This window comes from Nannobrachium achirus (genome assembly GCF_963921795.1).
Source record: "Nannobrachium achirus genome assembly, chromosome: 9".
In the NCBI taxonomy this organism is placed as follows: domain Eukaryota; kingdom Metazoa; phylum Chordata; class Actinopteri; order Myctophiformes; family Myctophidae; genus Nannobrachium; species Nannobrachium achirus.
This window is the reverse complement of record NC_137818.1, coordinates 44,059,779-44,073,839: the sequence shown is the minus strand read 5'-3', so window position 1 is coordinate 44,073,839 and position 14,061 is coordinate 44,059,779. Positions and strand designations below refer to the sequence as shown.

The window sequence follows — 14,061 nt, the reverse complement described above, 5'->3', positions numbered from 1 at the left end:
ACACACACACACACACACACACACACACACACACACACACACACACACACACACCCCTTACCACTTCCATGTTGACATGAAGAAAGCCAAATGTTTTGTCATTCATGCAGTGCCGCTAATAGTTTTCTTATTCTGTCACGCAGTACACAAATGTATGTCATTTCAACACAAAATTCCGGAAGCGGGAGTGAACTGGTTTCTAGCACCCACCAATTTTATCCGCACAGCCAGTTTTCTATCTTTTTCTTTCCAATACTAATTTTACATCTTATTTCCCCACGTAATGCCAGTGTAATCCCCACATCCTGTTTGTGAGAATTATAAAGATGTTGTCCGAACTGCTCAGACAAACCAAATATTGCACAACACACCTACGACCTTCCCGTCCTCACAGCAGACGTCCTGTGGTCCTGCTGTGGTTGCAGTAGAGCAGAACTGAACTTACAGCCATTACATTATTATTAGGCCTATCATTACAGACTACTGTACATTTAAAGCCACTTAAACCTTTATATTTACTTCATAACCCTGACCCGAGTTGACTCTGTATTTGTTTCCCTTCTCTATAGGCTACTGTACATCAAATCTCTTCACCGAAAATAGTCAGCTTGTAGATATGCTATTCTCTGCTATGTTCTCCCAGAATATATAGGCATGCTAGGGTTCAAGTGTAAGGAGCTTCTTTAGACAGGACAGGAGTCACACAATCAGTCTTTGGAAATGTTCAGAACCACTGCAGTGCTCTTTTGCTGTGCACAGCATAGGGAGCATGCAGCAGCATGAGTACACAAGAGCTGTCCTCATCTTACCTTTTGCAGTTAAACATAAAGTAAACGCCTCTCCGTGGACCTTCATCCAATTCACAGCTGTTTACAACTGCTCTAATTTTACAGATTTACAGATTTTACAGATTTATTGTCCAGTTCAAGACTAAATAGGCAATAATGAATATTAATATTACCTTTTGCAGTTAAACATAAAGTAAACGCCTCTCCGTGGACCTTCATCCAATTCACAGCTGTTTACAACTGCTCTAATTTTACAGATTTACAGATTTTACAGATTTATTGTCCAGTTCAAGACTAAATAGGCAATAATGAATATTAATATTAGGCACACCCCGTTTTTCCCAGGCACACACAAAACGTATCTTGGCTAAACATTAAATGTTATCAGCTGAGTTGTTGTGATTATGTCACCTGACCAGGTGATCTATATGAATTAACCACTTTCAACCTATTGGAAAGAATGTTGTGAGCTTGCAGATCTACTGTTTTAGCTGTGTGTGTGACACCGTTGTGGAGTATAAAACAGGGCTTAAGTGGTTGTTAACTTAACTGACCGATTCTTGTTTGCCTGAACAGTTACATCAGTGGTTCTCAAAGTGGATTCCAAGGACTCTGTTGGTTCCTCTAGGGGTTCTAATTGACCCACTCAAGTCTGTAACTCTGGCAGTGTACAAATGGAACCGAATGAACCCTCACAGGTTCATTTGGTTCCATTTTGTACATGATAAGAGTTAAAGGGAGACCTTGAAATTTGAAAGTTTGAGAAACACTGGCCTGAACAGTTTCATGACAGACTACAGGTAACTTCAATTTATAGCTCACTGTGGGCCTTTTGCCAATAGATTGGCACCATACTAGTCCATCCTTTCCTTTCCATGCCAGCCACGTCCAAAACCAGAGCCGCGACCTATGACCTGCGGCCGACGCTACAGCTGCTAGATAATGTCAGGTGCTGTCTGATGGCCTGGCAGAGTGCTACTGCTAGCTTTACAGAGGAAGGATTTATCACCCCTCCTACCTCCCCACTCTCTCTCACTCTCTCGCACGCACGCACGCACGCACGCACGCACGCACGCACGCACGCACGCACGCACGCACGCACCCACACACACAACACACACACACACACACACACACACACACACACACACTATCCCTACCCCACTCACTATTTCCAGTCAAGGGCATAGTATTTAAAATAGCTTTATCTGTTTATTGCCGTAATGACAATTTTGCCATGGGACTGAAGCTACCACTTTGAATATGAAAATGATATATATAAAGTCAGAAAACAAAATGTAATAATATATCAATTACGATCAATTCGGAGGCTATCATCTAAAGTCGAACAAGTCGAACACTATGCTTCAAGGAAGCTCAGGTATTTACGGTGAAATGGATATAGGTGACATGATGAATCCAGTTCAGTGATGTCATTCAAGTAGTTTTTATATGCAGAGTTTAACCCCAGTATCACAATTTTGGCCATATCATTATAGGTATGGGGAGAAAAATTCTAAATACTTTTTAGATTAAAATAGATATAATAATAATAATTTCCAGAAATGTTTTATTTAAATATTCTGTGGCTAAGTGGTTAAACACACCACATGGTAGACTTGACATTGTAGCAGCTTTCCAATGAGGCGGCACTTCATGACCTAGCTGTAGTGATACCGAAGGTCAATGCTTTTGCCTGACATCTACGATAACAATGTACTGTATGTCTCCCTAAGAGAGGACGATTCAGGTGAATTACAACAAGTTTTTCCCAAATCAGACCAAAGTCAGAGAAAAATCTAATGCAGAGGTGGAGGAAAAGGCTGCTGAGCTTTTATCCTCACACTTGAACTCCAGCCCATGTCATTGGCCAGATGAGATGAAAACCAGTGAGACTGGTGTGGACTCCAGCTTCTGGTGGCTCTCCCAGTCACTCTGGAGGCTTGGGCTAAGAGACAATGTCACCAATTTAGGTGCGGCTGCCAAAGCGTCCCTATTGTTGGACCCTTGATCTTCCTCTATTTATAGATCCCCTCTCTCTCTCTCTCTCTCTCTCTCTCTCTCTCTCTCTCTCTCCCCTTCTTGATGTGAACAGCGGGATGACGTGCTCAGGCATTTAATTTTAGTGCCACACTCCCCCAACAATGATTTTTTTTGTTAGCGTCACTCACACCCCCCCACACACCCCTCCCAACGATAAAATGGGTGGCAGGTATTTGGTACAAGTCTTTGTGAGTGTGTCTGTCTGAGGTTCGTGGGGGAAACCGTGTGTGTGTGTACGATACAGAGAGAAGATCAGCTGCCATGGATGATGTGTATAAAGCAGCGGTGAGTACAAATATGATCTAGCTTTATTTTCTGTCATGGTATGATTTGCTGCACTACTTCTCGACTGGCTTCAGGATGAAGCCCTTCATACAGTCTTCATTTTAGAGATTTTGTTTGTTTAGTTTGTACAGTATGTGTAGAGGAGTATACAAATGGAACCAGATGTACCTGCAAGGGTCCTTTTGTTTCCATTGTACACTTTTCAAACGTACAGTATACTGAGATTTTACTGTGTGGTTACCTCTGTTACATAGAGTAGCATGTAGATGGGCTGCATGCATCAGGTGATCTTTCCATTGGCAAATGGGTATCTGTTGGTCTAATGGAGACAGAAAGGAACATGTGAAAATAACAAGCCATCCGGGCAGACGTGTTAACTTTAACACTGGTCCTACAATGCCTCGGAACTTACTCCCCTTGCATGTACATACTGTAAATGTATACATTGTGTTAGGGTGCTAGCCAAAGGCCAGCATACAATACCTGGAAAACCAAGGAGAAAGCGGTGTTACGGTCCAGAGCTGAGGGAGCAATAAAAAAATGTTACGGACCCTCCTAGATGTTAACTCTGACAGTGTGAAAATGTACATTTTCACACTGTCAGAGATATATTATGTTTGTAGCTTTTTGTTAGATCACTTTTCTTTTGTGAATGATCTAGGTCAGGGGTCTTCAACGTTTTCAGGCCAAGGACCCCTTAGTTGAGAGAGAGATGAAGCATGGACCCCCCACAACCTTATCATAGATCCCATATAGTTTCATTGTTTGACAGCACAATCGTCAGTGTATTTTGGATTCATGTCAATTTGTGTTTTCAGATATTTAACCACTTGAACTTGATACTTAATCTTGACCTTTCACTCTGTACTTAGTCTGGTCTTTTTCCCCTCTACACCAAAGCTCTTCTCTGCGAGGCGTTGTGAGCTCGGCTATTTTTGGCTAAAGTTCTCAGAATATGGACGCTAGGGTTCAAGTGGTTAATATAAAAAAGGAGAAAAAAAGGTTTCATCACACAAAGATTTGGAGGACCCCCTGTAGTAACTCTGAGGACCCCCTAGGGGTCCCGGACCCCCTATTGAAGACCCCTGATCTAGGAAGAAGTGACAGTAGCTCTATAGTAAACACTGATATACTACAACTGCCTCTTCCAAGTTCCAAACACCTTCATGACCACAGTTGGCTTTGCAACTTGTCACCCAGCGTTCCCAAATGAATGCCGAAATGCTGCATGCGTGGAGAGTCAGCAGTGGTCATATGCTGACTGCTGAGAGAGCATGTGTCATTTAACACTAGCTTTTTATAGAGTGTGCAAACGTTTTTGCTATCAATCCTGGCTGGCCAGAAGAGAAAAGCTTTGTTGTTCGAGGGAAAATACATTGTAAAAACAGGTTGTAAAGAAGTGCTTGAGTATCTTATATAGCATTGTCCAAGATTGTAGTTCCTTTCAAATGGCACTATTAAAGGATAATGGAGGAAGATTCAGATTAAGAACAACAAACCAGTAAATATGTTGTTGTTGTTTTTTGCTTTTCAGTCACTGTGCGTGCGCGCGCACGTGTGTGTGTGTGTGTGTGTGTGTGTGTGTGTGTGTGTGTGTGTGTGTGTGTGTGTACTTTCTAATTTGATTGGATTTCTTGATTGACAGAAATTATCCGCCTCATAGTCATAACCCATATCGGTCCATTTTTGAGCGGTGGTCACAACGCTCCTATACGTGGCCGTGTGTGTGGGTCTCCGTCCGTGTCTGTCTGTCTGTCTGTATGTAGCCTAAACTTCGGCGCGTAACTAGTGCCGCACCATTTACGCCACTCGCGCAATATATACATCAAAATGTGCGGCTCGGCCGGGAATGGTGTTCTATTACCTTTCGTTCCGATCCGCCTTACCATGCCGACGTAATCGGCAAAAAACTACGCTTAATTGTCCCCATTGACTTATAATGGGACAATGCAAGAAATCACTTTCAAGTATTTTTCTCTTGTAAACCATAGGAGCTACAGTTTCAAACCTCGGAGAGGAGATTCATAATGATTTTAAGAATGAATCGAAAAATAATTACATCACTCGGCCTCATGGTGGCGCTATAACGGCCCACTTTACGCTTTGCCCCGTAACTCTTGAACCGTAGATCGGAAAATTAAAATTCTTTTTTCCCTGGATTCCTTGGGTCAAGACGCATCTCCCCATATAGGCCACGCCCATTTGCGCCAGGATAGATTTTCCGCCATCTTGAATTTTCTCCAAAACACACTTTTTGCTCCTTTTCCTACATATTTTCTTCAAATGTCACAAAAATCGGTACACATGATCTATGAGGTGGGTAAACCACCGCTCAGTTCACACGGGTGTGATTTTTTTATACTCAATTCAAACTGAAGATTTGAGCCTGTAGTGGTGTACAAACATTCTGAACCATATGGATCTGATCACTACCATCCCCTGTCTCTCAAATGATGTCCTCCACGGACTGTTGAAGATTTCTGGCATTTCACTGCCTGACAACAATAGAATGAGAGGAGGAAGAAGAGGGGAGACAGCTGTCAGCTCAAGCAAATGGCCAGCAGTAATGCATGGTGCCAGAACCCCCCCCCCCCCCCCCCCCCCCACTTCTCCCATCCAACCCCCTGCAACCTCCCCAACCCTCCCATCTTACTCTGCCACACGACAAGAATAGTAGGTGAAGAAAGCAGCCTGACATTTCTGTCATGCTGTGACAAGGGCTGAACAAGGCCGGGAAGTGGTTCGGTGGCCATGACAGGTCATGGTCAAGGGGGTTCAAGGAGAGGGAGTGAGAGCTGGCGGGACACTACGCTGACAAACAGACAGACCGACAGGCTGGCTGTCTCGCCAGCTGATTGACAGGTTGACTGACTTACTGACTGACTGACAGGCGGTGAGGAAGTGCAGTTTCAGGAATGAACTAACTCTCTCTCTGTGTTATTTTTAGGTTGAGAACTTAACAGCAGAACAGAGAAATGGTGAGGAGCCCATCAAAAACTATCTATCAATAACTCATTTATAACTCATTTATCATAAGAATGTATAATTTAATATATTAAGAAATGTTACACATTTTTATATGTATAATTTAATATAAGGGGTTGTCACTAAGGTCTCAGAGACAATTGCCCATCAGGCAAGTACAGGTCAAGTTGCCCAAAGGTCATGCCTACTTGTCCGGAAAAGTACATCAAATCCATGTTAAATCCAGTCAATAACTGCCGAGTGGCAACAGTCACTATGAAAGTCTGAATGAGCGCAAATGCTACTTGTAAAACGGTAGCATTATTTGTTCTTTCATGAATAACCAATAATATATAATGAAGAAGGTTGCATCCCCATTCAAACACACTTGCCCATCGGGCAACCTGAAAGCAAACGTTTTATTTGTTTGCCACGGGCAACCATTAATGTCAACACCTATACCATTAGGTTAACATATCGGGATAGTTAGTACTGTTGCTAATTGTATTGTTTCCATGTACTGAGGTATAAGGAACTCATGAACTCTCCCCTTATTAATTAAAGGGGAAATATGGTTCTACCCGTTCTCTCTCTGCAGAGTTCAAGGCCGCGTTTGACATCTTCATCCAGGATGCGGAGGACGGCTGCATCAGCACCAAGGAGTTGGGGAAGGTGATGAGAATGCTGGGTCAAAACCCCACCCCTGAAGAGTTGCAGGAGATGATCGATGAGGTGGATGAAGACGGTACATCACTGTGCTATTCACAAAATGTTCCCACAAACATGTCTACAAGACAAATCAAAAATGCGACTTCATTTTAGTTAACAAACATATTGTATTTCTGTGGAGGGACATGGCCTTGTAATTATATAATCGGGCATATCTCAGGAATGGTGAGACAGATTTTTTTTTTATTCAGCGTTTTTAAAATTGCGCCACTTGAACCCTATTGTGGGCATGTCGGTGTACATTCTGCAAAAGCTCACACCCCTGGGAGACCCAGGTCAATGAAGTACCGGCATATAGGGTTTAATTGGTTAGCACTGTGTATGATTCTACACTGAGTATGACATTGGTCATGAGACTGTGATGTTTCATGTTTATGTTTGTAGGCAGCGGAACAGTAGACTTTGATGAGTTCCTAGTGATGATGGTGCGCTGCATGAAAGAGGAGAGCAAAGGAAAATCAGAGGAGGAGTTGGCAGAATTGTTCCGCATGTTTGACAAGTAAGATTCTGATTGCACTCTAGCCTAGTTGTTCTCAACATTTTCTGGATCAGGGCCCACTTGAAAATCTTGAAAGCGTTCGCGGCCCACCCATCGGACAACTTTTTTCAGAGCTAGTTGTAAAAAACACTTTTGGTGATTTTATCGTCTAATCAGACTTTTGTGAACATCCTGGACCGTATTTAATTTACTTGATTCAATATTTAGATATTTTATTTATTTTTAATACATTTTTATTGTATAATTTGTTTCCATTTTCCCCCAAAAACATAAAAAACTAGAAGCAGTGCTCTTCCGAGCACAGGTCTCCACCAGGGCGTGCGTCCTGGTGGTGCTACTGTATAATAGGCCAATGTAAAAAGGGTGGCATATGTTCTTCACCATAGATCTTTCATGGCAATCGGACGCTGCATGCATGATTTCAAGCATTGTGTTACAAAAATGTGTTTTGCTAAAGTCTACCTGCTGGTGGCGCTATAACAGGACAATGTTAAAAAGGTAGCATTTGTTCCTTGACCTAGTGGGAATATGTGTGGCAAATGTCACGGTAATCGCAAGCTGCGTTGATGATTTGAGGCATTTTGTTCAAAAACGGAGCAATCCTGCAAACTTTGGAAGCTAATATTAGCCAATCAGGATGGAATATGAAATATCAGATGGATCGGACTTGATCACATGACTATAGAGATACTGTGTACCGATTTGCATGATTTTTGGATAAAATCTCAAGGAGTAATATCCAAAAATGTGTTTTACATAAGTCGGCCCAAAGGTGGCGCTATAAAAGGCTGATGTGAAAAATGCAGGGCAAAGGTTTATCCTTAGCCTCTAGGGAGTGCGCTTACAAAGTTTGAAACTGATCGGTGGAGTTATAGGTAAAACCACAAATCGGGCTGTTATAGCGCCACCATGAGGCTGATTAAAAAAAATTAAGTGGCATTTCTTCCTCTGCCTAGTGGGAACGTGTGTGCGCGATTTCATGATAATTGCACTTTGCGTTTGTGATTTGAGGCATTTTGTTCAAAACGGCTCAATCCCACAAACTTTGGAAGCCAATCTTAGCCAATCAGGATGGAATATGCAAAATCGGACAGATCCGTGTCGATCACATGACTGTCGAGATATTGCCTACCGATTTGTAGGATTTTTGGACAAAATCTGTAAGAGTAGTGCACAGAAATGTGTTTAGCAAACATCGGCCACTAGTTGGCGCTAGAAAAGGCCCATTTGAAAAATTTAGGGCAGAGGTTCTAGATTGGCATCCAGGGAATGTGTGTGCTCACTTTGGCAGCGACCGGGCCAACGGCGACTGAGATTTGGCGCTCACAAGCTGCGAGGACGCACGGACGGACGGACGGACGCACGGACGGACGGACGGACGGACGGAGGGGAAAACATACTCTCCCTCAGCCTTCGGCTGGTGGAGACAACAAATGAAAAATGTTTTTGAAAAAACACGTCCAGCTCACGCATTAGGAGGGTAGTATGAGTCACCAGAAAAAAGGACAGGTGTTTTTGATGAATCTATCATGGTTAAAATGGAGTTTGAAGTTACTGTGGGTTTGTATAGGAACAGGCCCTGGATGGCGGTGTCTGATAAAATAATATCAAATATCTAAATACTGAATCAAGCAAATTAAAATCTGTTCAGGGTGTTCACAAAAGCCTGATTGGACGATAAATTGACCAAAGGTTTCTTTGAAAGTGGCATATCCCTTTAACATCCGAATTTTTTTTACAATCTGTTACATATTAACAAATAAATTCTAGATTGCAGCTTCAAGCAGCCAATCCCCATGACTCATTTCCAGTGGTGGAAAGTAACTAAGCACATTTACTTAAGCACTGTACTTAAGTACAGTTTTGAGGTATTTGTACTTGAGTATTTCCAATTTCCAGTTCTTTTACTTCTACTCCACTACATCTCAGAGGCAAATATTGTACTTTTACTCCACTAAAATTATTAGAAAACTTTAGTTATTGTCTCCACCAGCCGAAGGCTGAGGGAGAGTATGTTTTCCCCTCCCTCCGTCCGTCCGTCCGTCCGTCCGTCCGTCCGTCCGTCCGTCCGTGCGTCCGTCCGTCCGTCCGTCCGTCCGTGCGTGCGTGCGTCCGTGCGTCCTCGCAGTTTGTGAGCAGCTAATCTCAGTCACCGTTGGCCCGATCGCTGCCAAACTGACCACACACACTCCCTGGATGCCAATCTAGAACCTCTGCCCCACATTTTTCAAATCAGCCTCATGGTGGCGCTATAACAGGCCGATTTGTGTGGCCTGGTTGAGACCTGTGCTCGGAAGAGCACTGCTTCTAGTTAGTTAATTCTGTTGTTTTTGATTATTATTACAAAACATACATTAACCACTTCAGCCCTATACATTTCGGCCATTTAAAAATATCCAATCTAGATCTTTTTTTTTTTGCTTGTGAAATGGAACATTCTGCATAATAATTGCATAATACTAATACTGTTGTACTTTTACTCAAGTACATTTTGAATTATGGAGTATTTCTACAGCACATTGCAGTATTGATATGTTTACTGAAGTACAGTTCCACCACTGCTCCTTTGTGTTTGTGTGCTAAGGAATGGTGATGGCTACATTGTGTTTGTGTGCAAAGGAATGGTGATGGCTACATTGACCTTGAGGAGCTGAAGGCCATGCTGGAGTCCACCGGAGAGGCCATCACCGAGGACGACATCGAGGAACTAATGAAGGATGGAGACAAGAACAATGACGGCAAAATTGACTATGACGGTACAAGCAAGGGGCCCAATGACACAACGCACAGAGAGTTGTAAAGTAGGACTGCTGATCATCTGCATCTTCTCCTTGCTGGAGCATTGGGAATGTGATGTTCACACATTCAAGTCCATTAGCAGCAGTATTCATTTTTAGGTTAAAGTTATACCATGTAACTTTTTTTATAAAACAAATCTTAAAATTGTCCTAACTGTTAAATCGCTAAAGTTTTAGAACCCCCACTCCGTTATTTTCAGCTTCTAAAGCCTTCTCTTTATATGTTTTCTAAGATCCCTACCGGGGACCGGTTTTCGCGGCAAAATTGCGTCATCACACTACCGGCCAATCACAGCGAGGGTTATACACTGCCGGCCAATCACAGCGCATCTTGGAGTGGGGTCGCTAGGGCGGCCATATTTGTAGTCTCCCGTGTGTCTCTATACTCGGGTGCACGGTGAAGCATGGGTGAAGGAGTGTATCTCCGGAATGGCTGAACGCACAGCAACCAGGGACCCCTCAAAAGATAGATCTCGGCGAGGTGGAGGCAGACGCGGGGGTGTGAGAACCGAAAAACGGCCGAAAGACGCGGACGCGACCGAGGTTTGCTATAGAGCTACTGACCACAAGTTGAGCAACTTACACATTGGTATAGTCACATATACAGACTGCTATAGAAGGTACCGTATGTATGCGTATGCATAAAGTGAATGGTAAATCGAGTGGCAAATCGAGTGGGAAAGTGAGTTTAACGTAGTTTAATGCAATCAGATAGGACTTTTCTGTTTAGATGTATGGGCTGTCAAGGCCAGAAAGTAGTTTTTTGCCACTCAGTAGGCATTGATGATGTCACGCGCATACCCTCAGAACAGTATTAGTGTAGGCTAGTCATATGATTCAGATCATGATATTCAACAAGCTCATCGTCTGAGGACATACACAATACCAGGTCCACTCCTATGTAGGGACGTTAATTAATCACTTTCAACATGGAATCCCTATTTTAAAAACTTTAAAGAACACAATGTTTTTAATTGGTCAATCTACAAGCTTGGCTTTTTTTCTTCATTAGTTCTGCATGACACTGTCATATGTCAACGTGTAAAATAGAGCTTACGTTGTTAAAATACGTTCTTCCTTTAGCATAATGAAAGATGGTAAGGCTTCGCACATCAACTCAACTTACATACAGTTACCATCTAAGGCAGTGGTTCTCAACCTGTGGGTCGGGACCCCCAGGGCGGTCCCCAGATGATTAACTTAATGTTCAACATTGTTTTACAGTTTACAGTTTACAGTTTAGGCATTTAGCAGACGCTTTTAATCCAAAGCGACTTACAATAAGCAACAGTAAACAAACAAACAAACATAAAGTTTAAGTGTATAGAGGGTATATGCACATTTATAAAGTGACAATTGAAGGACTTTTTATATCTCTAAAATTACAAATTAAACATTGGTCAAATTGTCAAATATTAGAGGCAGAAACTGTGAAAATAGCCGATCTACATGTTCACAACGCCTCAGCGTTGTGAGCATGTAGATCTGCTATTTTCACAGTAGAACCGTGTTATGCAACAACAACTCATAGTGCTCGTCAGGGTGGAGGGGGGTCCCCAGTTAAAATATGATTATTTTGGGGGTCACGGCCTGAAAAGGTTGAGAACCACTGATCTAAGGAACAGTGTTGTGACTGACCTGACCTCGCTCATTTCCCTTTTCCAACAGAATTCTTGGAGTTCATGAAGGGTGTTGAATAAAGGAGACCCTGGGGACCTGGATGGCTCCAACGGCAAGATCTTAACACCTATTTGCTGGAAAACCACCTCATGTCATTCCCTCAACGAGAAGAAAAATAAATAAATCAAACAGCCCCACCTCCTGTTTAGATTTATAGTTGCACGTACATACACACACACACACACACACACACACACACACACACACACACACACACACACACACACACACACACACACACACACACACACACACACACACACACACACACACACACACACACACACACATCCATCTGTGCTCATATAACAACACTGTTCAGTCAATTCTATTCTATTATCAAGACCACCTTCTTAAGGTGTGACTGCTGAGTCAATTAATGGACTGCAAATTTCTTAAGGTCTGAGCTGATTATGATAGTTGAAGAAACATGTCACATTTTGAAAAAAACACTGTATATTTTCAATAAATAAAGATTTTCAATAGGCTATTTGTGGTTCTTTCCGAATTCATAGAAACAATCAGTTATCAATTAGCACTTCCATAATGGAATTATAAAGGAAACTAGCTAAAATTTGGACAAAATGTTCTTTATTTTTTCACCTAATGGTTGTAAGATATTTTTGTTTAAATTATTCATTTAAACAAGATATTTTGAAAGTCTGCAATATTTACTGCCAAGAGACATTCTTGTGGCAGCCATTTGAGACTGTTTCTTGAATGCAATTTATGCAGACGGAACAAATGGGGTAGCATGCAAGCCTACTTCATTGCTGTTGTTGCTTGATGTCATTTACACACACATCAACAATGAAGGATATCTGTTGCAGTTTATGTCCTTGACAACAGCAGAGCATATAGTGGATCATTAGGCCTTTGATAACTGCTGTGACCGACAATGGATGATCCGACCTGTGCCGAGGGCCCCGGGTGGAAGGGACCGTCCAGGCTTGTTTCTGAGGATGGGCCACCGTTGTTACTCCCTCAGCATCCGCTTGAGCACCAGGAGGAAACAGACCAGTGTTGCCAGATTTTGTGAGAGAAACAGGCTGGCAGGTCCTGAAAACAAGCCCAAAAGAAACAACTAGGTTGCATGATCACACACAGGGGGGTCCCCAGCCAAATTACTTAATATAGCATCAAAATAATATTTACCACTTGAACCCTGCATACAAGTTTGTAGATCTAAAAACATTTGAAAGAAATTTGAGATATTTGGAATATTTTAAATATTTTAAATAGGCTATGGGGTCCCTGGCACAAAATATTTTCAGATGCTGGTCAAATAATTTGGGGGTCCTTGCCATGAAAAGGTTTGAGAACCACAGATTTAAAGGAAGCAAGCCCAAATAAGAAACTACAATTTATGCAAGCCCCAAAACACCTGCAACTTCCAATATTTACTAGTGACTTAACAGAAAAAAACAAGCCCAACGTGGTGGGAGGAGACCCCCCAGGCCCCAGCAGACCAAGGACCTATGGGGGATCTCCACACTGACCTTTGGAACGCCTCGGGATCCCCCAGGAGGAAGTGACTAATATTGCTTAGAAAGGGAAGTCTAGAGCTCCCCTGCGACCCAATTCCGGAAAAGCAATTGAAGATGGATGGATGGAATTTCACTTGTAAATAAACACAATAAAAGCCATGTTATAAGGAACATGTCAAACATGGACTAAGATCGGCTGCCAAACATGGTTTCTGCAGATGGGATAGAATTCATGGCTAAGGAGACACCAGAACTTATTTGGCCCCGTGAATAAAGCATCTATAACTGGTTGTCTATGTCCTTGGGTGGGAGAGTTACTTGCTTCAACAGGATTGATCACACACAGCATGCTTAGGGTCACACTATTGTAGCCTATTTCCTGTGTCCTGTACAAACCAGGATGAAAGTAAGGGGTGAAATGTAACCTATTTTATTGGACAAAACTGAAAAAGCCTTCAGAACATAACTGGTCATTTTGACTTGATATCTGACCTACTGTTCACTTTATTACTACCTCAAACATGATAGAGGAACATTTAAAAAAAATACTACGGTCTCCACCTTTGTAGTAATTTTCCTATCCCTCCAAGGTCTTCTCCTTTACATCTTTCCTAAACTGTTGATTCCTTCACACAAAGCACTTTGTTTCTACATTCATTCCTGATGAAGAGTAAAGATTCTATTCTTAGAGATGAGATCCCATGTCTGCTCTAGCACTGTTCTCGGTAAAAGAGGTCTCATTTTCCTGTATGATGCTGCCTAGTGAGCACATTACTCTGCTTTCTTTC

At 42.3% G+C, this 14,061-nt stretch overlaps 1 protein-coding gene across 1 annotated transcript; it reads left to right on the top strand.

Annotated features, from left to right (window-relative positions):
- Positions 1-3,092: 3,092 nt before the first annotated feature.
- On the top strand, positions 3,093-11,806 carry LOC308291222 (troponin C, slow skeletal and cardiac muscles-like; the record flags this gene model as incomplete). The annotated part of the gene is made up of 6 exons (XM_080733181.1): positions 3,093-3,116; positions 6,064-6,094; positions 6,679-6,825; positions 7,194-7,308; positions 9,928-10,064; positions 11,775-11,806. 6 exons carry the CDS (start codon positions 3,093-3,095, stop codon positions 11,804-11,806), a joined length of 486 nt encoding a protein of 161 aa, XP_080589307.1.
- Positions 11,807-14,061: the final 2,255 nt, after the last annotated feature.